The sequence below is a fragment of the Eulemur rufifrons genome, chromosome 28 (assembly GCF_041146395.1).
Source record: "Eulemur rufifrons isolate Redbay chromosome 28, OSU_ERuf_1, whole genome shotgun sequence".
Lineage (NCBI taxonomy): Eukaryota > Metazoa > Chordata > Mammalia > Primates > Lemuridae > Eulemur > Eulemur rufifrons.
Genome location: NC_091010.1, coordinates 22,223,092 through 22,248,047, shown reverse-complemented (window position 1 = coordinate 22,248,047; position 24,956 = coordinate 22,223,092). Strand labels below are relative to the sequence as shown.

The window sequence follows — 24,956 nt, the reverse complement described above, 5'->3', positions numbered from 1 at the left end:
TGATTCACTTTTTTAATCTCTAAATCATGCTACATGCCTGTCTCTAAATGGAGAAGCAGTTCATCCTGCATCTCAATAAAATTTTTACTAGACATCCTTGTTGCTAATGGAGCCAACTCACAATCAATACATGTATTCATACATAGTATGCATACATACAGGTCAAGGGTTAAGAAAATGTTTTCAGTGCACTTGTAATCAACCAAACCTCCTGTAATTATGTTAGGTAGACAGCGAGGGATTCTGGGTCTCCTAGGGATGAAAGTGGGTGCCGTTGCCGTTTACCCCCAAAAATGGGCTTTCAGAAAGGCTCATGGGAGACCCGCATGTGCACTAAGACTCAGGTCATATAACTACCAACTGTCCAATCAAAGTGGTTCCATGATGACATCTGAGCCACAGGGAGGTCCCTATCTGGACACTTTAAAACAAGACCCAGAACACAAGCAAGTTCTCTCTCTCTCTTTTTGCTACAATAATGGGTCCCGTCGTCATGTGTGGCATATGTATCTTGCTCTGTAAACCTATATCTTGCTCTTGCTCTATAATCTTCTCTTTCTCTCCTCAATAACCCTCATTTTCGTGTTTGCCTTACTTTGGTTTGTCTGGTCTTTCTTTGGCCATAAGCACACCAAGAACCGAGAACACAGAACGAGATCGCCAGATCTGACGATTAGGCTATTTGCTGACTCTTTGAGGATATGCATTGGGAGAGGTCCAAAGGGCCCCACTGGACTCAGATCATGTGACTGAGTGCAACATTCCTTTGCTTAAAGCAAATGCACTTCCGTACTGTCAGATTAAGACAGTGATTAAGCACACGAACCTGCCACTTCCTAACAATATAACGTGGGCAAGTTTCTCATCCATTTTATCCCCTGCCTCAGTTGCTCCATCTGTAAAAAGGAGAAAATAGTACTTACCCTATAGAATTGTTATGAGGATTAAATAAGTTAATAAGGATAAAGTGCTTAGTACAGAGGACACAGTAAGCATTCTATAAATGTAAGCTCTTATTATTTATTATTCAACCCGTCAGATTCCCTGAGCTAGAGGCCACTGCTGCACTCAAGACTACCAATGAACTTATAATCATGTTGACTATTTTCAATGTATTTTAAATTTATACAATACTATATCACATTATCTCGGTGTTAAATCTTTGTGTTAAATGTTCAGTACTAAACATGTATAATTTAACCAGATCTGCATATTAAGTGGCATATCTGTCCCCTATCCATCCTGAAAAGTTTGGACTCGGTGGAAACTGCATTGGCTGGGTATCTGGAAATGTACTGGAAGCTTTACCACTAACCATCTGCATGGCCTTGCCTGAGTCACCTGACCCACGCAAGTACCAGACTTCTTCCTATAACATAAAGGGTTTGGACTAGGTGAACACTGTGATCCCTTCTAGTCTAAGAACCAGAGTATTATGAAGTTGACCTCCCCCTTGATTTTCTGAGTTGTGATAGCATCCTTTGTTTGAAGAAAACCAACCAGAATGAAATGAGAGAATATTGACTAGTCATTTTCCTAGACTCAGCTTTTCTCAGTACAGCACATAACAAAATGCTAGGATAAAACAAATTACGTAAAACTCACATAAAAGTAACCATGCATACCACTTTTATCGGGAAATTACAGAGAGAATGTGAACCTAATATCTACTGATGAATTATTTAACTCTATTTCAGTCACCCTGGCTGATTGGGTGACAGAGGAGGGGTATTTTTCCAGTACTCCCAGAAGGCTCCTGAACTTGCTTGAATGTTGGCCTGAAGGTTGTTTCTGGTGAAGAATGGGCACCAGAATGTGTAAGAAGGGAGATAGGCACTTCCTCCAGGAATGGGAAAAGACACCATTATGGGATGCCCCAGGAGATCATTTGAAACCCCTTAAATACATGTCTTGGGAAATTCATCCTGATTGGATTTCTGACCTGGAAAGTACCTTCTGAGACAAAGAACAGTGAGGTCATACCCAGAGAGCATAAAGGGCTTAGGAAGAAGAGTGAAGGACATCCCAACACACTGAAACTATTGAGTCCAAAAGAGTTTGAAAAGCTAAGTGATATACAAATAGAGAGAGCTTTATTTATGCCTTATGATACATGCATGATTTGGGGGAAGTCAGAGAAAAAGATGGCTAATTTCTCAGCAAACATATCGTTTAAAATGCACATCATGTTCTAAACCTGAAGTGCTATCTATAAATGCCAGATATAGACATGATTAACTGGTATAGATCCAGAGGGCAGGGGACATTTGGGTTCTTCCCACTCAGGCAATCGAAGGTTTTCAGTCACCCCAAAGTCCCCATTGTCTAAACAGCTACAAGTTTATAGCAGCAAATACACACAATATTACCAAACATAACAGCTTTGGAAAACATCCATTTGGCCCATGCTGGAGAATTATGCTTCCATGGGTTTCTCTTTTTCGAAGAGATCAAAATGTTGCCCTTCACAATCCTTTGACTCATCAAGGAGAAATCAGAGGAAACATGGATGGTCCATCGCAAGTTAGCAATTCCCACTGAAATAAACAAATTCCTTTGACTTCCCTCCAGCCATGGAGCCCTTGCCAACATCTCGCAGTACAAGAGACTGGCTTCCAGCAGGAACGGCGCAATTGCTAATCCCCATTATGAGACCTGATATTGTCCGACACGCCCCCCCAAAATTCATTTTCTAGAAACTAATAAAAATTGGTCCTTAAGACAATAGTCTCATGCTAATGTAAATACCCACTGGGATATTACAAATTAACACACTCCAAAGCAACCCAATTAAAAATAATGCCCATGCACACAGTCTCACCCACCAAAAGATACATCTGCTACTCCAAATATCATGCAACACTGGATTCTAAATTGGTCTTAATTTATAAAAAGCCGACAGGCATGGATATAAATTCTCAGTTCCTGTGCCCGTGACCGCCCTATGCTATCTTCTCAGTGGTGGACACAAACGTTAATGTAGTTGTTATTATTTAAGGACACAAGAACACTGAAAGTGGCCTTTTTCGCTTTCACCATCTAAGGTTTGCCCAGAGCTGCCAGATGAACGCCCACGCCACCTTCTCCCACCAAAGGTGGATCCGGCTAACAGGAGACTCTGGATCGTGACCATAGCGCCTCTGTGCCCAGATCTGGGGAAAGCCTCATCTTAGCGAGTGGCCCTCGGCGCATCCAACAGACCCGCCAACTACGCGGAGGCCGCGCGGTTTCATCATTAATGCTCCTGAAGGACAATAGCTCATCAAGCCCCACCGAGAGCCCCGGACCCGTCGCGGAGCCTGGGCTGGCGGGGGATGAGGCTGAGCGACTCCTCCTAGAGGTGGTTATGTGGAGAAGGAGCAATCCCTTCTCCCTCCTCCTCCTCCCCCCGCTACTATCCGCGGCCCAGGGAACTGCCGCTTGCCGCCATTGACACGCACAGATAGAACCCAAAGAAAGGCAAAGAGTCCTGCCCGGCACCGGCGCCGCGCGGGCCGAACCTGCGCCGAGGAGGGGCGCGCGGAGGGCACCGGGCCCCCGGAGCAGGCGGCGCAGCACCAGGTGAGCCCGCCATGGCGATGGCATTATTGTTTAGGGGGCTCCGGGCTCAGGAAACAAAACGCGCCGCCGGGGCAGTGCAGGGGCCGGAGAGAACCTCCCCTGCCTCTTCCCGGAGCCCCTGCGGGCGCACCCCCGACAGCCGACCCACCCGCTGCAAGAAAAAGAAATTAATAAATCAAGCCGCCCAACTTGCTTCCTCCAGAAATAAAGGGGGGGCTTGGTAAAAGAGCGGTAAAATTCCTGCGGCCGGCGAGGGGCCGGGGGCATCTAGGGCAATGAGGGAGGGAGAAAGGAGGGATGCGGGGTCCAGCAGCCGGCCCCGGGCGAGGCTGGACCCGGAGGAAGCGGAGAGCTCCTGGGGATGCGGAGTTTGGGGCGCAGAAGAGGGAGGGGGAGGCGCCCGGCCACCAAGGGGGACTGGGCGGGGGCGGGGGCCGAGGGAGCCGGGGCAGGGCCGCTCGGGGGCCTGCAAGGGTGCCCGGGTGGGCGCCGGCTGCTCCGGGCTGACAATGGAGGGGCGCGGAGGGAAGAGACCGGGGTCCGGAGGCGGGCCGCGCCGGGGAAGGTCAGGCCGGGGACGCCGGGCGGCGGAGGGAGGGCCCGGGCTGCCGCGCGGCCACCTGAGCGTCGCCGGCGGGCGTGCGCCCCGGGCCGGCGCGGAGGAGGGCGCGGGGCCGGGCACTCCCCTCCGGTTCCCTTTCCGGGGCGCCCGGTGCCGACGCGCGCTGCGCTTTCGCTGGCAAATGGCGGACCCTCCGCGGCTCGCCCGGGCAGTCCGGCTTCCCGCTTTGCGCGGGAAAATAATAATAATAATGAAAAAGAGAATAAAAGTAAAGTGGCTGCGGCGCAGGAAAGGGCTGTGCCGGGCGCCGGGCGCGGTGTGTGTCGCGCGCGGGGCGCGGCGGGTGGGGACCAGCCCTGCCTCCCCCGGCTCCTAGCCCGCAATCCGCGCACCCTAGCCCCGGCCTCGCCAGCCTCCCAAATCGCCCCCGTGGGTGTCTTCCCCCGCCTTTCCTCCTGGGGGCGCCCTTAGCTCCTGCCCTCTTTGTTCCTCACAACAATGGCCAAAGGGGCATTGCATTGGTCCCCCGAGGGCCAAAGGAGCCCCCTTCTCCAGGAGTTTCCCATCGAGTGAAATGGGCCACCGGTGGGCCCGATTTAGGCCTGGTTATTGCCAGAGTGTTTTTTTTGCAACAGCCCCAGGATGGGTGAAGGGCTGAAGAAATGGACTGAGAAACCAAAGGCGGATCCCTGAGTGTTTGAGGGGGTGCAACGAGAACCCCGGCTCCGCAGCCGTGTTTGTCAGGGCAGTTCCCGTGTTACAACAGCGCTGGGGAACTGAGGTGTCAGTCCAGCCTCTGTCCTGCTCAGGGGAATTCGAAACAAGGACCCAGTTCTAAGTCCCACAGACCCCAGGACCCCAAGGGGCGATCAATACACCATGGCGAATGGTTTTCTCATTTGTGTTTGTTTTGAAATACAATTGTACCCTCACTGGGCTGCACAGTTGCTACTGAAACGGTTCAATAGGTGAGAGAAAAAGAAAACATTATTAAGAGCGAGAATGTGTCTTCATTTGTGTTGTTTTGAATTACAGACTAAGCTACATACACATAATTCTCAGTTCGTTTTAAAACTCTTCTTATTTTCAAACTAAAAGTTCAGAGCTCCAAGATTTGGAACCATGCTGGTGATTTTTAGAATTGCTTTAGCCCAAGATTATCATATAAATAAACATAGGCATTGCCCGGTGGAACCGTTTATCTTGAATAGCATAATTCACATCTTTAAACCCCCCCTTTCCTGTATCCAGAGTTCCTTTTAAAATATGTCCAATTTTCCTCTCCTCCGGTTTTTCCTACCATGTCACAGTTCCACCTCACCTGGATCCATTCATAGCCAGACTTTATACATTAATAATGGTTCCCGCTATTTCAAAACTCTATGAAAGAATTTACCTCCTTGGATCCAGAATGTCCCAAAGATTCTGACCCTATTGCCTCGCCATTCCATCCTCTGTCTTGTTCCCAGGGTTTTTGAGGCGCCTGTGGTCTGCTGTTTCCCAGTGGGTGGGACACCCTGCTAGCTATTGTTTGAGACAACCTCATCTGTTTTCATTGCCTCCTGCCAGCAAAGCAGGAGGTGAATCCTGTCTTAGGCAACTTTAAATGAAAGATATCTTTATAACTTGTCCAGGGGGAGGGATGTGCAGAAATTCAACCAACTTTCTTAAGAATGTTTTTTATTCTTAAGAAATAACCTCAAAGTTAGATACAGTCTTGGGAGATGCTTTTGAAAAGTGTGTATTGCACAGAGGTGAGCACAGAACTTGTGGTTAGAGATCATTCAACGAACAAGTACTGAGCACCGATTTTTAAACACCTCTGGATGGGGAAAGAAATGAAAGAAAATGCGAAGAGGTCATGGGCCCTGCTCTCATAGAGCTTACAGCCCCTAAGTCTAGGAGATAAAATATAAATGCAGGTAAAACAAGGTAAAAAGTTATTTTGGCAGGCCAGTGGGAAAACAGGTACTTTAATATACTGCTGACAGGTGTGTACATTGATATAAGCAATTTGGAAGGCAGTTTGGCACTATTAAATTAATAATGTACACATTCTATGACCAAGCATTCCATTTCTTGGTATGTGACCTAAAAAAGTAGGCATACACGAATTCAGCATGTATAAGGATGTTCATTACAGAGTTTTAGTAGTTCTAAAATTGAAAACAACCTAACAACTGTCAATAGCAAGTTGCTAAACAAACCCTGGTACATCTATCCCCTGGAATATTAGGCAACAGTTACAAAGAATGAAGCAAATCTATATATATTGAGACAGAACAAGATCACCAAAATATACCATTAATGAAAGAGGCAAATTGCAGAACAGTACATACTATATGGTACCTTTGATGTAAAAACAAAACAAAACTATAAATTTCTATAAGAAAAACACATACATAAATGGATAGAAAAGGTGCAGAAGAAGATACCCACTAAGAGAGACAAGAATTGGAGGAATTGTCAAGAAGGGCTTGAGTCATATCATTATTCATACCCATCTGTAACCATTGGTATAATATTTGGAATTTTACAATTTGAATTAATTATGTATTGATTGGATAACTAAATACAACTAGTAGTTTAAAGGTGGTTGATAATGTATAATGAAAGTCACAAATAAAATGCTTCAACAATTTTTAAAGGGAGAGGAGAATTTTAGACTGGAAGAGAGGCAATTGGGCTAGGCTTCCTAAACAGGATTTGGATGGGGAAGGGGCAAGGGGACAAGGCAGGGGGGAGGAAGCTTGGTGCAGATGCTGCATGACTATGCAAAGTGCCTTGCAAGGCTGAGGGTCCTGGCCTGCCTTGCTAAGGTTCAGGTTGAAGGGTAAACTAAAACAATGCTCACTGTTTCTTTCATTGCTATGATTCTGTGACTGTCTTAAAGTATTACAGATATTTAGAAGAAAGGGGAAAAAAATTAGCCAATAAAGAAGTATATGAGTTCTAATATGGTATTGAAAGGTGGTATTTCAAAAAGAAATATAGTGAAATCTTGAAGGTGGGGATTTTTTTTTTCTCCTGGGTACACACTGGGATGTATATTGGGAAGTAGGTTGGAGGGAAAGATAAATGTTTGAGAAGATATTTCATTTCCCAAAAGACCCACAAAGGGAACCTAAAAAATGCTTTTGAAACAAAATATTTAAGACTGGTTTCATTTACTCATTCACTCATTTAAGGAATATTTATTGAAGGTCAACTGTGTACCTAACACTATGCTAGGTGCCTTCAGGGCTGAAACTCACAACAGAGAGTAGGAAAAACACCCCAGACCAGGATTCCAGACATTGAGATAAGGGGGCTGGTTCTAGGGCTGGTCTCACGTGGACTGTGTGGCCATAGACAAGTCATTCAGTGACCACTGTCCCTTCCAAGTCACACCTTTCATTGTGGCAAAAATTAAGAGAGGGGGTACAAAATGATTGATCACTCAAGTCCCTTTCAGTCTTAAGATTATAATTTTGTGAAATCCTATGATTCCAACATTGCAGGGATTGTGGTGAATTTGCAGAATGATGGAATTTGGAGAGAACAAGATAAGACTGTGGGGAGGTGGGAGGGGGTCCAAAAGTGCCCAGCCTTGGGAAAAACAAAAGCATTGGCTGTCATGAGGATTCTCAGTAGATCATGTGGCTCTCAAGGTTTTCCCAGAGTTCAAATTTCATTACCACCTCTTTACCCTAGCTCCTCCATCAACCAGGAAAATGGAAAGATGTTGCTGAGTTTTAAGCCTACATTATCATACACACAACTTCAAGCACTATAATATTATAGTAGTTGATTTTGCAACAAAGGGACAAATAGAAATATGCCCAAGGAAATGTTAGACTGCATTCTGCAAAAATAGTTCTCTAGAATGGTTTTTCTTATGGAAATAAATCATAATAGTTAATGTTTTTTAAGTGTCTACTACCTGCCAGGTTCTGTTCCAAGCACTTTATATATATTAACTCATTTAATTCTAACACCAGCCCTGTAGGTAGGTATTATCATACCCATCTCACAGAAAAGAAAAGAGAGGTTAAGAACGTGCCCCAAGTCACCACAGGAGGGACTGCAGCCCCGGCAGCCTGACTCCGTACACCCTTATGTCCACGTGATGAGAACAAGGAGCTACCAGCATTTCAATGATTCTCAGACTGTGTTCATTTTGATATTAGTGTATATGAATTTTTGTTTTCAAAACTCCTTATTTGCATCACTATTTTATCTGTGTATGACAAATGAAAGATAAAGAATATCAGATTGAGCCACATAACACTGTACTTGAAACCGTCTTGTCACAAAGTATTAAATAAGATGAATTTGGTGGTTGCTCGGAAGCCCGTACTGTTCATTTATCCATCTCACCATCCATCATGCTTTGCCCAATTTATTTGACTGGCATTGCCAATTTGGACTTGGAATGGAGTAAGTAATTCAAGTCAAACTTCACGCTTTGACAGAAATGTGTGTGGAAATAGGCACAGGGAAATAGGCCTAGGGACCTTTCCTCCAGCTGATTCTACGATGTCAGAAGAGTTAGCTCCAGTGACTGTACTTTTTAACCCAAAATTACAACACATGACCTAACCAAAGACTTGGGCGTTGTTTCTCAGTATGAGAAGCGGTCCTGATGACAGAGTTTAGATGCCTAAATTGGGGGTATTTCCATGACAACAGGACAAAAGTAGAATAAGATAAAATTAAACTCCCCCTGGAACCTAGCCCCTGAGCTTACTGGGTAGCACAGCTAATGGCGTATCTGCAGAATTTTGTAACGTATTTTGAGCTGCCTTCACTGCTCAATAATACCATTAAAATTAAATAGTGGTGGTGGACCACAAAGAGGTAAATTCCAATAGCTTATGCAATATGCAACATAAACATTTAGGTCATGATAATTCACTGGGTTCCCCATCAGAGTAGTAAACTTCCAAAGTGAGCAGTCCTGCAGAATTTCAATGAAGTAGTGGTTGACTCAACTGTCACTACCCCGCTAACCACCATCACTAAACTGAATTTTCACCTCAGTTATTCTGTAGTTAGCAATGTAGATTGTTGTCTTGGGGTGGAGAAAAGGTGGTCCTAGAAACAAAATAAAGCAGATCTTTCAGGTCTAGATTTATCATGGGTGATAAAATAGTGACTTCAAAGGAGAAACCCCTGGGCTCAGGAGGAGCCACATTTTGAGCGTCTTCGTGGACAGCAGCATCTTGCAGGTTGGAAAGGATGTCAGAGGCCACCTGGTGCAGTGGTTCTCAGGTGGAGCTCCACAGTGCCCAGGGCTCATTGGGGATCCAAGCAGGAAAGGTGAGGACTGAGCCATCGACATTCCCAGCAACTCCTCACTCCAGCCAGCACAGCTCCCCTTCCATCTGCTTTGTATATTAGAGCTCCTGTAAATTTCTGTTTAAGCAAAAGGGGAGTTCTGGAAAATCTACTGATTTGTCTAAGGTCACAGCTGGTCAGTGCAGAACTGGAGTCCCCCTCGCCTCAGTCCATGCACCTTCTGTTCTACCACCACCATGCCTCCTTGGGGTTTAGCAGGTTTCACCCACAGAGGGAATAGTGTGGGTGGCCAGTGACAGCCCTTAGCTGGTGCAGGTGATGCAACATGCCAGCGCCCAGGGGCCAGGGGGGACCCACACACACATAACCAGGGAATGACAGCCACTTGTGCCCACAGTGCAGCCACTGCCTGAGGACTGACAGTAAGGAAAAACAGGGTAGGGAGGCATAGACAGGGGAGAGAGAGAGGAGGAGGGGTTCCAGAGCAGCTGCCTCTGCTTTGAGAGCAGACAACTAGCCCCACCGGTGTACTCAGCTGCCCAACAGACATGGATGTCTCCAGAAGCCCATGGTGGATCAGGCACACCAGGGGCTACAACCCACCTGCTGTCTGCTACTGGTACACTGGTACACCCAACTCCCAGAGGGAGCTCCCGCATCCCCTCATCCCCACCTGAAAAGCTCATCTTGGCTCAGACAAAACCAGTGCCCTGCTCGGAAAGGTAAACAGGACACTACTAATAACAATAAAGTGCACTACTAATTTGAAACTATAAGTTTTGGGGGTTTGTTTTGAGACAGAGTCTTGCTCTGTGGCCCCAGGTAGAGTGCAGCAGCGTCATCATAGCTCACGGCAACCTCCAGCTCCTGGGCTCAAGCTATCTTCCTGCCTCAGCCTCCAGAGTAGCTGGGGCTACAGGCAAGCGCCACCACACCTGGCTAATTTTTCTATTTTTAGTAGAGACGGGGTCTCATTCTTGCTCAGACTGGTTTCAAACTCCTGAGCTCAAGCAATCCTCCCACCTCAGGCTCCCAGAGTGCTAGGATTACAGCCGTGAGCCACTGCACCCGGCCTGAAACTATTAAATTTCGAGGAAACAAGATAGTTTGCCCACTGTTCCTATTTGTCAATTCTCAAATAACAAAAAGAGACCAAGCTGGACCTAGTGAGGGTATTATCTTAATTTTGTTTTCCAGGAATAAATAGATTTGGGAAGGAAAACCAGTTCATTTTCTTCTGGGGTGCATTGCTGCTTTTTTTTTTTTTTTCCTTAGAGAGGGGGTTTTTCTCTGTTGCCCAGGCTGGAATGCAGTGGTGCAATCATGGCCTCCAAATCCTGGGCTCCAGTGGTGCTCCCACCCCAGCCTCCCGAGTAGCTTGCATTACAGATGTGAGCCACTGCATCTGGCTGGGGTGCATCACTAACTCAGATTCAAAGAAAACTAAAATTACTTTTATTCATTTCTTATCCAACTAGTATCATAGGTGGCCAAACATATTTATATTAGAAAATAGAGTAAGGCTAATAAGGAAGAAACAAACTTGGGTATATATCAACAACTTCTGCTTTTCTCTTTTTTTAAAAAAAAACATAGCTAAGGTTCCAGAAAGACAACAAAGCATGTTAAAAAGTCTCAGCTTACTGCAATCGCAGCAGATATCCTGAATCCATGCCGTGTACGCCTCTCTTCTCCCAGCTCCGATAGCGCGAATGAATGACCACACATTCTCTGCCTCTGAATTACAAAGAATGCGCTGGCAGTTGAGCTTCCCACTCCACAACATGACTTGAAATACTTTCTAAAAGGGAATGATTTGTTATCCAATAGTATAATTTAAATAAATTGAATTAATGCTTGGTTCTAACGTTCACGGTTGGTTAATTTGGTTAATTTGATCCGCGTGTCATTTTGATGAAATTGCATTTGATATAGCTCTTTACATTATAAATTGTTAATGTGCTTTAACATATAGGATGATAAAATTATTGACTGTTCTCATTCACTGAAAGGTGGCCTTGGAAGAAAATGGTTTGGAAAGTATTACTTGTGCAATAATGACTTGCCCTTGGAGTTCATAAATGGAAGTGTAATAGAGCAAGTGATTTAGCTAGTATTACTGAAAATGGTTTTTACAGCTACAAAATAATGCTAACAAACTATTATTATTTTAATACAGTACTTAGGGGTAACACACCAAAATATATTATAATTCTATTAGGTGTCAGGCTAAGAGTTTTTTTGTACCGTTTAAAATATATTTCTATATATAGTTAATATATTTATCTTGAATTCCCTTGTTTCCTACCTAGTTTTGTTTTATTTCATCTCATTTTATTCTCCCAAAGGATAGTTTTGAACTGACAGAGTAAAGATGCCTCACTGCAGTGTCTCCATCATTTTTCATAAATATTTATAATATAAAATATTTCTAAGCACATAGGGACTAAAAATACTACAGATTAGTGGTATCCTAGGGACTAAAAATGAGTAAATTGGATAAATGTCAGCAATTTTAAAACATTACACGAGTCCATTAGGGGATGTTCGTGTTTGTGAACATTTCCCAAACAGTATTTAAAGTTTTTTTAAAATTCAGTTCCATCATTAAAAACCTATAAGACCTCTTATTTCCGGATTTAAGATAATGTATATATGAAAGCATTTTGATTTGTATACTTCCGAAGAGAATGATCCCAAAAGAGTACTTTAAAATAAACTGTCTTATAATTCTAAATCAAAGTGGTTCATCAGTGCAACCAAACCTCACCTGTGACACACTGGCCTATAATTATTGCTCCCAATCCTAAAATTACTGGCTGCTGTCTCTTTCTAAAAGCCTCTTTGCAGAAGCTTGACTGTAGAAAAAAAATGGTCATTGAAGTCAAGATGCCGGAGGCTTCTGATGGACCAACTTGCTGATTGGACGAGAGTTGGTCGTGATCCTCATCAGTATACAAAAAAATAAAAATGTCAACAAGTTGTTTGAGGCATAAAAAATGGTTCCCTTTCCATCAGCTCTTTATACTCACAAATAGACTTGTTTGAATTAAAAGAAAATATTGGTCTAAAGAAACCAGACTATTTTGTCTTCTGTGAAGGCAGGCAGTGTGTTAAAGTTTGCTGTTTCTCATCAAAAGCAATTCAGTCAATAAGGGCAAATGTTTAGAGTTTTTCCTTTCTTTCTTCTCCTTCCTTCTGGGATTACAGCATAATTTTGAATATTGTTTATGGGACTCCCATATGCTACGCTTGTGCAAATAGAGACACACTGAGTTGGATTCTACTATATCAATGAGTCTTAGGCAGTTTCTTGATACAAAGTTTTATATTCTTCAACTGTCTTAAGACCAGTTAGTTTTCAGTTACTCACTTGGTGATGAAAGTGATCTTAATTTTTTTCATATGACATTATTACTCAATTATAAAACAGCTGAGCTATTTCTTCTTACCACCATACTCACTTCTAGGTGAATCCACAGATGAGGTTTGTTAAGATGTTAAATTAAAGTGGCAATTTCAATTTCCAGTTCAAAGTGATGGACTGGGCATATAGGCTTTCCTTCCACCCCCTCCTTCTCTAGAGCCCACAGAAATAACAGTAAAGAAAGACAAAGAAAATAAACACTGAGTAACAGAGGGGCAGGGGCTGGTGTTGGTTATCAGCAGACAGGAGTTTTTGTGAAACTTCCAGAAGACTGACAGTGCATGGAACATGTGAGCAGCGTCACAGGGGAAGACACAAACTAAGAATAAAAACAAGAAGGAGATACAGGGAAGGTAGGCAGAGGAAGAAGTGGGGACTCACTGGGGGTCTGTCTCCAGGACAGCTGTGAGAACGGGAGGAGTTTCTGGCAGTCTGGTGTTTACCCCTCAAGCTAACAGTCTGAGAGCTCCTCTCTAAAGAAATCAAACAAGTACAGGGCGTATGTAGAATTTCTGGGATAGATACGACTCCACAAAATAAAGCTTCCTTATTCTGGCATTTGGGAGTTCTCAGTTCCTCACTGGGCACCCTAAGGCGATGCCTGCTACTTGGCATGCGCTGCGCACACACCCAGCGGCCCCAAACAGGTTAAGGAAAGCTCTTCTGTCTACCTACAATAATCAGCCTTGTCCTGCATTTTTAAATACAAACGCATAACCAAAGATCGCCAGACATTTTTTAAAAAGCCAACATGTTTTGCCTAAGATTGCTTTGGAAAAAAAAAAAGCCAATATGAAAGGCAAAGATGAACATAAATAAAGAAATACAACAGGCTGGGAGCAGTGGCTCACGCCTGTAATCCTGGCACTCTGGGAGGCCAAGGTGGGAGGATCACTTGAGCTCAGGAGTTTGAGACCAGCCTGAGCAAGAGCGAGATTCCGTCTCTACTAAACATAGAAAAAATTAGCGGGCCGTGGTGGGGTATGCCTGTAGTCCCAGCTACTCTGGAGGCTGAAGCAGGAGGATCACTTGAACCCAGGAGTTTGAAGTTGCTATGAGCTAGGCTGATGCCACAGCACTCTAGCCCGGGCAACAGAGCAAGACTCTGCATCAAAAAAATATAAATAAATAAATAAATAAATACAACAGCTGCCTGATGAAGCAATTTAGAGAACAGGAGATAACTGTAACACATACTAATTAGTTTCAGAGGGATTTGAAGACATTGAGCGTTCATAAAAGAACAGGATGCTATGAAAAAGGAATAATCTGAGAACAAGAAAGAGTTCTTGGAAATTAAAAATATGATTATCAAAATTAAATATTGAAAGGGCTAAAGAAAAAAGTTAAGATACTTTAAGGAGCAATCCAGGAGATTCAACAGCTGGTTTACAGGCATCTCAGTAAGAGACAAATAAAGAGAGAAGTGGGAGAAATAAAGGAATGGGGGGTAAACAAATGCATGAGTTTTCAGATTGAGCCGGCTTATCGCCAAGTGCTGAGCCAGATGGCGGGTGGGACATCAATGACTTCAAAATGTTGAAGGAAATAGATTTTGACACTAAAAATGATATACTCCACTAAATGATGATTCAAAAATCATTCAATTAAGACAGTTCTGTTTGTGTATGTTTCTGAAGAGTTACACGAAGTGGATGCCAGCAAAACAAAGGAGAAAACCAAGAAAGAAAATCATAGGACCCATAGTTGTTGACTGCTGGCTAAAACAGCTTCCATTGCAACCTGGAGCTGGAAGTCAGAGGGCCTCAGAAATAAGCCCCCCGCAAAGGGTGCTCTGGAAAGAAAGTGGTGTCCAGAAAGAACAATATGGTTGGGAAGCTGGGTGATTTTTGAGGCTATGGCGAAGGCACATTTTTCTTTTATCAACAAGAACAAAGAAAAACACAATTCATCTTTCTATTCCTGGATCTTGTATTTAGGAATTTGCCTACTTGCTAAACTTTATTTGTAACCCCAAAATCAATACTTGAGGCACTTTTGTGGTCATTCAAGGACATACACACGTAGCAGCAAAAAGTCTTAGGCACCACAGTACACATTCCCAGCTGAGGGACTGGGTGACGCTCTGCCTTCTTGTTTCAGCTCTTATGCGTCAGCCAGTGCCCTCTCCATGCTCTACTTAATGTCATGTTTTTCACGTTTGTGCTGTTTGTTTGTTTGGTGATTTTGCTGTTTAAAATGGCCCCCAGCTGTAGTGCTAAAAGTGCTGTCTAGTGTTCCTAAGTACAAGAAGGCTGAGATGTGCCTTATGGAGAAAATACATGTATTTTCTCAAAGATGAGCTTTGTTCAAACAAATTATAGTGCTGTTGGCCATGAGTTCAATGTTAATGAACAGCAATATCTGTAAGGTGTCTTTACATGGAAACACATAAACAAGGTTAAGTATTATTCAGTTGATGAAATGTTGTGCCCAGAGACTTGCAGGAACCTAACCCTGCATTTCCCGTAGGAGCAATGGCTCAGTGTTCACTAATTCTGCGTTTCCAGCTACTTTGTAGAACATAACTACCCACATCATAAGAATCAACTGTAGTTAGTAATTTCAGGGGCTGGAGGGGAAGCTATACAACAAAGACACGGTCCAAATGTGAAGCCAAGTAAAATGTGGAATGGTTTTGAGCACTGGGTTTTCAGAACAAAGAAAATTCATTCTGGATACGAGGACACAAGGCTCTAATGCTGGGCCAAAGAGAAGGAAAAGTGATGCTGGCACCACACTCGATTCTTCAGGGAGCAGTATTTACAAAGTCTTCATCACTTAAACGCTGCCTGTTGGCATTTAAGTTTCAAAATAAATCTAGAGACAAAATGCGGACAATTTTGTTGTAATTATAAAACAAAATATGTCTGTTATGAACCAGGACAATGGCAAGTGTAGAAGACGGAGGCAGAACTAGGGAGGTAGGTACAGAGGAGAGGACGAGGGGAAGATGGGGGCGCTTACACCTTCATCTCATGTGCCGATGACAAGAGTGACAATGCCCAGAGTTGAATGGAGTCAGGAGTGGAGACCAAAGTGTACGGTATTATTTATTAAAGTTTCCAAGGCAATCAGTGGAGGAAATGAAAATATAACTGTCAACAATTGAAAAAGGGAGGAGCAAGGCATCTTAAGGTCTCATTCTTCTTAATCATAAATAGAGACTGTCTAACAGTGAAAACAGATTGAGAAGCAGAGGCATAAACACTCGAGTTTTGGACATAGCCACCAGAAAATATTTTTAAAACTTGTTGCGTATAGTTGTCTCTGGAAGTGAGATTGGGAGTAGCAAGGGTGGAGTGACAGACTGATGGACTGTTGCTTTTCATTTTATGCATTTCTGTACTTTTTGCTTTCTTTTACTATATGCAAGTATTGCTTATGTTTAAAGATCAACTCAAAATTTTTAAATAACTTCTTTAACTTTCATATTTTCCTGGCTTCATGGTGACCTTGAGCAAGATACAGGTATAGATTTAAGCTTGTTGGGGGTGGGCCCTAACAGAGAAATTTCCAAATTTTCTCAATTCACTGAGTCCTTAGTGTCTGAATCATGTGTTCTCAAAACCATTAGGCCAGAAGAAATGCCTGTCAGTTCCATATATGAAGTGGTTACGTCCAAATAACTTAATAAGTATTTACATCCTAACATGGTACTAGCTGTCTGAAAAAATAATACACGTGAATTAAAAGGAAAAAAATACTTTTATTCTATTCTTAAATAACTGCAGTATAGTACATATAGGATGTGTGGGCCAGGCACAGTGGCTCATGCCTGTAATCCCAGGCATTGGGAGGATCACTTGAGGCCAGGAGTTTGAGACCAGCCTGGGCAACATAGCAGGATCCCATCTCTACAAAAAATTAGCCAAGGCCGGGCGCAGTGGCTCACGCCTGTAATCCTAGCACTCTGGGAGGCGGAGGCGGGTGGATCGCTCAAGGTCAGGAGTTCGAGACCAGCCTGAGCAATAGCGAGACCCCGTCTCTACTAAAAATAGAAAGAAATTATATGGACAACTAAAAATATATATAGAAAAATTAGCCAGGCATAGTGGCGCATGCCTGTAGTCCCAGCTACTCGGGAGGCTGAGGCAGGAGGATCGCTTGAGCCCAGGAGTTTGAGGTTGCTGTGAGCTAGGCTAACGCCACGGCACTCACTCTAGCCTGGGAAACAAAGTGAGACTCTGTCTCAAAAAAAAAAAATAAAATAAATAAATAAATAAATTAGCCAAGCATGATGGCATGCACCTGCAGTCCTAGCTACTTGGGAGGGAGGCTGAGCCAGGAAAATCACTTGAACCTGGGAGTTGGAGGTTGTAGTGAGCTATGATCTCACCACTGCATTCCAGCCTGGGCAACACAGTGAGACCCCATCTCAAAAAACCCCAAAAAACAAATAGGATGTGTAGACCTATTGGTTCTCAAACTTTGGAATCAGATTGAACACTGGCACACTCATTCTCTGTTCCATATTGATTTTCACCCAGTACTTGCTTCTAATCACAGCACCAGCCAAAAACTCAGCTTTAAAAAAAAATGGCAGCATCAAAAGGAACAGTGCAATGTACTGCTGAAACTGTGAACCATTGTGAGCTGGTAGTAGTGGGGTCCAACAGAGGTCAAATATCACTAAATTTACTGTGAAAACTTAAGCCTTCCTACAGTGCTCCTATGAGTTTGCTGATTGCTCCAGGGTACCTTGGTGCACAGTTTGGGAACCATGGCTCTAGCATCTACTTGAAAGTTTGTTATGGTCTGTCATGCAACTTCATTGGAAAATATTTGAAGACATGGGTCACATATATTCCACAACATCTAATGTAGTTTCTTGTTCAATAATAAATGCTCCATAAATACTCTCTTTCATTGAATCTATGACGGCATCGATTGCCAAGATGCATACCGATTTCTAGACATAGTAAAATGTTTTTTTTTTAAGTGCATCATAAAATCAGTGAAATACAGTAGTTGTTTGAATAGTCTGGTGTGAGTTTATTGCCCGTGTCTGAGTCAGTGCTACAATTTAATATTTACCCAGTGTTATCTATAAAATCTAACTTGTCGGTGTCATTTACAGGCTTAAAACCTGATCCTAGAAATAAATCCTAAAACAACGGAGTGTGAATAGCCCCCTCCCAGCACACACAACACCAGGAGAGCCTCTAGGTGGCTTTACCCTTCACATCTAGTCATTCTCTAGCTGTTTCGTTTGAAAAAAGTGTGTATTTGTGTGCATCTATTTGTGTGTGTGTTTGTGTATGTGCGTGTGTGTGTGTGTGTGTGTGCAGGGGGGTGTTCCTGCCCTTGCGGCATTTGTACTTTGTGCATCATCCTCTGGTGGGAGAATGGCAGGGAACGACGATGACCAGCCAGCACACACCATATCCACAGGGCATGTCCACCCTGGGATGGGTTTTTTAGTGGTTTTCATGGCAACCAGACTTAGTAATTTTCCCCCGACCCCACTTACCAGTAACTGAAAAAAAGCATGTAATTGGCTTAGTGGAGTCACTAATACATCTTTATGAGCCTGCATAGGCTCTTAACTCTTTAGAATCAACTTCTTAAAAGAGACTAAGCTTCTTTGCCTAAATAATTTTAAAGTGCATTTCAGAAAAATCAGAATGTTTAAGACCAGAACAACTTTGAGGATCAATTAGCCACCTCCCCTGCTATACAGATGAGGTCACTGAGGCCCAAAGGAATGACATATGAAGCTCACATAACTATAGTCATGCGTTGCTTAATGATGGGGATACATTTTGAGAAATGCATCGTTAGGCAATTTCATTGTCCTGTGAACATGATAGACTGTACTTACACAAACCTAGACAGCACAGCCTCCTACACACATAGGCTATGTGGCATAGCCTATTCCTCCAGAGGTCCCCAGCCTTTTTGGCACCAGGGACTGGTTTCATGGGGGACAATTTTTCCATGGATGGGGGGGTGGAGATGGTTTTGGGATAATTTTGCAGCCACTCCTCAGCGCTAGCATCACCACCTCAGCTCCACCTCAGATCGCCAGGCATTAGATTCTCATAAGGAGAATGCAACCTAGATCCCCGGAATGCCCAGTTTACAGTAGGGTTCATGCTCCTATGAGCATGCCCAATGCCCTAATGCCACGGCTGAACTGACAGGAGGCAGAGCTTATTTGGTGATTTGAGCGGTGGGGAGTGGCTATAAATACAGATTAAGCTTCGTGCGCCTGCGGCTCACCTTCTGCTGTGTGCACCCCCATTCCTAAGTTTTGTGGAAGACAATTTTTCCACGGGCAGGGGGATGGGAGCTCTGCGGCCAGTCCCTAACAGGCCACAGACTGGTACTGGTTCATGGCCCCAGGATTGGGGACCGCAGCTGCAGCTGTAGGCAACTGTAACACAATGGTAAGTATTTGTGTATCTAAACATATGTAAAGATAGAGAAGGTACAGTAAAAATATGGAACAAAAGATAAAACTGGTCCACCTGTGTAGGGTACTTAAACCATGAATGGAGCTTGCAGGACCGGAAGTTGCCCTGCGGGAGTCGGTGAGTGAAGGTGAAGGCCTAGGACGTTACTATACCCTACTGTAGGCTTTATAAACACCGTACACTAAATTTAGGCTACACTAAATTTACTTAAAACAGTTTTTCTTTCTTTATTAATACATCAACCTTAGCTTACTGTAAATTTTTTACTTTATAAACTTTTTAACATTTTAAAACTTTTGAGTCTTGTAATAACACTTAGCTTAAAACAAACATGTATGGCTGTATAGAAATACTTTCCTTATAGCTTTATAAGCTTTTTCTTCTTTTTACATTTTTTTTTACTTTTTAACATTTTGTGTTAAAAACTAAGACACAAACACACACCTTAGCCTGGGCCCACACAGAGTCAGGCTCATCAATATCGCTGTCTTCCACCCCCACACTTTGTCCCACTGGAAGGTCTTCAGGGCAGTGACACGCCTGGAGCTGTCATCTCCCATGAGAAGGGTGCCCTCTTCCGGCTACCTCCTGAAGCACCGGCCTGAGGCTGCTTTACAGTTAGCTTTTTTTACATAAGTAGAAGTACGTGCTAAAATAAAGATAAAAAGTACAGTAAATACATAAACCAGTAGCACAGTCATTTATTATCAAGTGTTACGTACGGTACATAATTGTGTGTGCTGGGCGTTTATGTGACTGGCAGCGCAGTAGGTTTGTTTGCACCAGCATCACCGTAAACATGAGTTTTTAGATGCATTGCGCTACACCATTAAGACATCACTAGGTGATAGGAATTTTGCAGCTCCGTTATAATCTTATGGGACCACCGTTGTATATGCAATCGTTATGGGGCACGTGATGGTAGTTATGTAAAGTGGGACATGCCCAGGGCTTCCTGCCCAGTCCTTTCCTCTATACCAAGAGCTACCTCCATTTCGAGCACCACCACCCGGCTAGCAAACACATACTGCATGAGGACAGGGACCACGTCACATCACTGTGGCCCCTGTGCCCTGAAATGGTGCTGACTAACAGCAGGTACCGATGCCTGACCTAAGTTCCCTCGACATATATTGATGGTTATGCCTCCAATATGTACCTGCTTCCTCAACAAGAGGACATCTATAAGTGAATTTAGGAGTGTGAGCAGCCTCAGACAGCGGAGGCACAGAAAATGTGGAGAATCTGGCTGGGCGCGGTGGCTCACACCTGTAATCCTAGCACTCTGGGAGGCCAAGGTGGGAGGATTGCTTGAGCTCAGGAGTTCGAGACCAGCCTAAACAAGAGTGAGACCCCTGTCTCTACTAAAAAAAAAAATAGAAAGAAATTAGCCAGACAACTAAAAATAGAAAAAAAAATTAGCCAGGCCTGGTGGAGCACACCTGTAGTCCCAGCTACACCGGAGGCTGAGGCATTAGGATCTCTTGAGCCCAGGAGTTTGAGGTTGCTGTGAGCTGGGCTGATGCCATGGCACTCTAGCCCAGGCAACAGAGTGAGATTCTGTCTCACAAAAAAAAAAAAAAAAAAGTAGAGAATCTTGTTTCTTCCACATGAAGAAACAACGTGATAAAACAACACAGCGACACTGTTTAGCCCTGTGCCTTGCCCTTACAGGGATAATATTCTAAGAGGCTATTTTCTCATCTTTGCTTGTACTTAAGTGATGAATACCCACATCCTTTGGTAGCAAAACAACATATAAAATAGGAGAGTAGAAAGTGTATATGAGCATTTTAAAATAATGAATGTGAAGTATATACCAAAACATCCCAAACTCATTTGTGATTCACTTACCTTGGGGATAGGTGGGTGTTGAGAATGGACTCTGTTGCTAATTCCAGAGTTTTTATATAAAGCTCCCTGGTAATAATGGAATTATCAGACACTTTAGAAAATTGAACTCTATGTTCCCTCTTTCATCCAGATTAAATAAATCCCAGTTTTGTGTCTATTTCATATTAGCCATACATTCATGGAGCACTTTCTTACATCGTATTTTTGGCCAATTTCTTGAGCCTTTTCTTTGCCATCGTGGGTGGCTGTCAGTAAGGAGACCTAAACAAAATTTGAGACGGCTGCCTCAACATATAGAACCAATCTCAATTTATTTCTGACTTTCTCATTTTCCATATCCAGAGGAAATAGCCCCTGGGAAGGCCGTTGCCCTTGGGGAAGAGAGCTTTGATTTATTAACACATTTCCTAGAAAATGTCTATTTCCTCTTCTTTGGTCCTACTTGTCTGTCCTTTGTAATTTGCTTTTATTTATTCCGGATTATATTCCATTCGTTCATCACAGCCCTCCCTCCACCAACAGATCCAGCCCGCCCGAGCTCTATGACAGCCCTCTGTGTTACAGTTAGGCTTGCAAAGGTTTTGTCCAGGCATATGCAATTATTTTATCTTCACACAAAAGATAGCCTCCTCAAGGAACAGTGAATTATACGCGTGTCTCTCGGAGCATTGTTCTGAAGTCCCCTCTTTGTGCTGACTCTGAAGTTTCTCCCCCAAATCAACCTGGATTCCCCATTCCAGGGAGCAGAGATCGAGCCGCATCCTGGCTTTTCATTTGCTATGTATGGTGACTGCATTAGCATATTCAATAAAACTGCCTTTTCTGGCCTGTTTTCGTAAAGGATGCTACATTACTGGAGAATTTAGAAAAGTGTTCTCGTCTGAGAAATACACCTTGGCTCTGAATTACATCGATCAAATCTGACCATTATAATGGACGTAGTCATATGGGCAAAGAGAACCTGTGCTAGTTTTCTAGTGCTTGCTGTAACAAATTACCCCAAAGTTAGTGGCTTAAACACAATCAAACGTATTCTTTCACAATTCTGGGGTTAGAAGTCTGAAATCCGTCTCACTGGGCCAAAATGAGGCTGATCCCTTGTGGCTGGTTTGTCCCTCTTCTTCTGCGGGAAGAACCTGTTTCCTTCTGTCCTCGAGTTTCTTACTCTGATCTCCTGCCTCCCTCTTTTAACAACCTTGGCAATTACATTGGGCCCACCCAGATAATCCAAGATAATCTCCCCGTTTCAAGATCCTTAATATAATCACATCTGCAACATCCTGTCATTTAAGGTGACATTCCAGTGACAGTTTTCTATGGCTTTTCCTGTTGTGCTGGCTTGGTGGGGGAGAGGTGTGTGTGGTGGGCTTGCCAATGCCCTTCAAAGACCCCACACCTGACTCCCTGCCTGCTGCACCTGGGACAGCAGCCGGGTCTCGGCTGCCTCCACGGCACAGTCAGGTGTGTCACCGTGGTGCCCAAGGGCCACGCCACTGTGTCTAAGATGTTTGCCACCCGCCCTTCCTTAACTCTGTCTTCTTTCCTTTCCAGTACTGTGTTAGTGCCGGGAGGCCACCGTGTCAGCAAGCTGAAAGGGAAACTGAGGCAAGATGTCGGGCCGGAGCGGGAAGAAGAAAATGTCCAAGCTGTCCCGTTCAGCCAGGGCCGGTGTCATCTTCCCGGTGGGGAGACTGATGCGCTACCTGAAGAAAGGGACGTTCAAGTACCGGATCAGCGTGGGTGCCCCCGTGTACATGGCGGCAGTCATCGAGTATCTGGCAGGTAACTCGAACACGCAGAGATCACCCGCTCCCAGACGCCCACCCTCCCCTGGGTCCCTCGTGCAGGCTGGGGAGGGATGCTCTGAATCCCCCTGTGGCTGGGTCAAGGCTACTGTGGGTGGTGACAGGGTTGCCACTGGCTGCTAGACTAAGATCAACTTCTGCAGGCTTTCGGGGAGGGAGGAGGGCATAGGAAGGTGATCAGCATGGGAGGCAGAGAACCTACAATCAAGTGGCTCTTCTAGACCAGCCTCCCAAAATCAACATGCAAATGCAGTATATAAACATGTAGGCTGCCGAAGAAGAGAAACTGCAGGAAGAATGGGGGAGTTGATATTCATTTGGTAAAAGCGGTATTCACTTTACATCAAATTCCTCATTAAACATCCGTTTTCCTGGTATATGTAAACTAGGACTCAGTGTCCATAAATAACATTCGTGTGAACATCAAAAGCATCTCCATGTGCTTCCCTAAAGCCAATGTCGTGCTCTGATCTTGCTCTCCTTTACCTAGTGGTTCTCTGTCCACTAAGGATACATAGGAGATAGTTTCCCGTATTTGTTGTTAAATTTTTTTTTTACTAAAAGATGAGATTTTTGCTCTGTATTCTTTATCTATTTGAGTAACTTTCTATTTAGCTTTTTTGGTGTTGTTCTTTTACACTATCGGGGATACTATTTTAGAAATATATATATAAATAAAATATATAAAAATATATGTAAATAAGTGTGATTTAGTTCCTTGTAGGGTCTTTTTAGCCATGAGCAACAATGTCTGTAACTTTGCCCAAGGTTAACAAGTTCCAGATCCCCCCGACACCGATGTTAAGTCCCTTGATAAGTCCGCCAGATTAAAAAGCACAACCTCCCCCCCCAAACTGTCTATCCCCAGGAAGCTGAGCCCCTCAGCATGGAATCCCCCAGGGATGTGGCAGGGCTGTCCCTGCTTCTGTCCCCAGGCTCCTCTTGCCTCCTCGCTCTCCCTCAAGAGCAATCTCATCCCCCTCATTCGCTGCCCAGTCCTGCTCTGCCCTTAGTCCCCGCTGCTCGCCACTCAGCATTTACTGGTGAGAGGTTTGCTTTGATCCACGCACGGAAACATTCTCCTCCCTGGCGTTTCAGTCAGGCCGACCTCAGCATCTTGAGCCTGTCTCTTCTTGTGAACTGAAAGGCTTGTTCCTGGACTAAAAGGCTTTCAGATGCTTTCGGGGGCTGGAGAGAGGGCTGTAGGGGTCTGAAACTCAACCCTCTCCAGTGCTGTAGTCCCAGGTGGGGTCACTGGAGCATCTTGTTGACAAGGGCTGGGGTGGGACCTGAGACTGCCTTTGTCATGAGCTCCCAGCTGATGTTGCTGATGCTGGTGGTCCCAGGACCATGCTGTGAGTAGCAAGATGGTAGCCAGTCTTCAGCCACCAGCCTAAAGACCTGGGGAACGCTTGTTTAGAATGCGGGTTCCCAGCCGTACCCCCAGGGGGTCTGATTCACTGGGTCTGGGGTGGAACCCACCAGTCTGATGGGAAAATCTCCCAGGGAGGGTGGAGAGGGACTTTGAGAAAAGTATATGAAGCTTTAAAACAACCTGTTAGGTCCATGTCAGAGGATGCCATTGCCAAGAACGCACCTGCCCCGGGGCAGGTCTCCGTGTCCAGCATCATCCCGGCCACATGGAGAAGGAGGTGGAGTCGGTCCTCTGAAGCCCAGGCCCGTCCTTTCCTTCTTGTGTCTTTCCTCCCCTCCAAACGCAGGCTGGAGTTGAGAGAGCAGAGGCTTAGATGTCAGTTAAAATCCGTACTTACCAATTTACCAGATCTGTTGCCTTAACCTCTCCGTGCTTGAGCTGTCTCCAGAGCTAGCGCCTTTAACCTGATTCAATGAGCCAGTGTATGTCAAAAGCCTGGCGCATAGGATGCACTCGATAAACAGTCATTCTTCTCCTCTCCTCTCTGTTAAGAGCTGATAAAATCATTCAAGGGAAAGTATAAATGACTAATTCTGTTAAGGTGGTGTGTTTTCAGGCCTGAATTTGCATTTTAATGAGACAAGGAGTTTTAATTCAAAGGGATGAATCTTAT

General features: G+C 44.2%; 1 protein-coding gene across 1 annotated transcript in view; it reads left to right on the top strand.

Moving 5' to 3' along the window:
- Positions 1–3,407: 3,407 nt before the first annotated feature.
- MACROH2A2 (macroH2A.2 histone) overlaps positions 3,408–24,956 on the top strand; it is a 46,909-nt gene continuing 25,360 nt past the window's right edge. The window contains exons 1-2 of the mRNA XM_069460743.1: positions 3,408–3,561; positions 22,655–22,885. Of these exons, the coding sequence (XP_069316844.1) occupies positions 22,714–22,885 (172 nt within the window). The 5' untranslated portion in view covers positions 3,408–3,561; positions 22,655–22,713. The remainder of the gene's footprint in view (positions 3,562–22,654; positions 22,886–24,956) is intronic.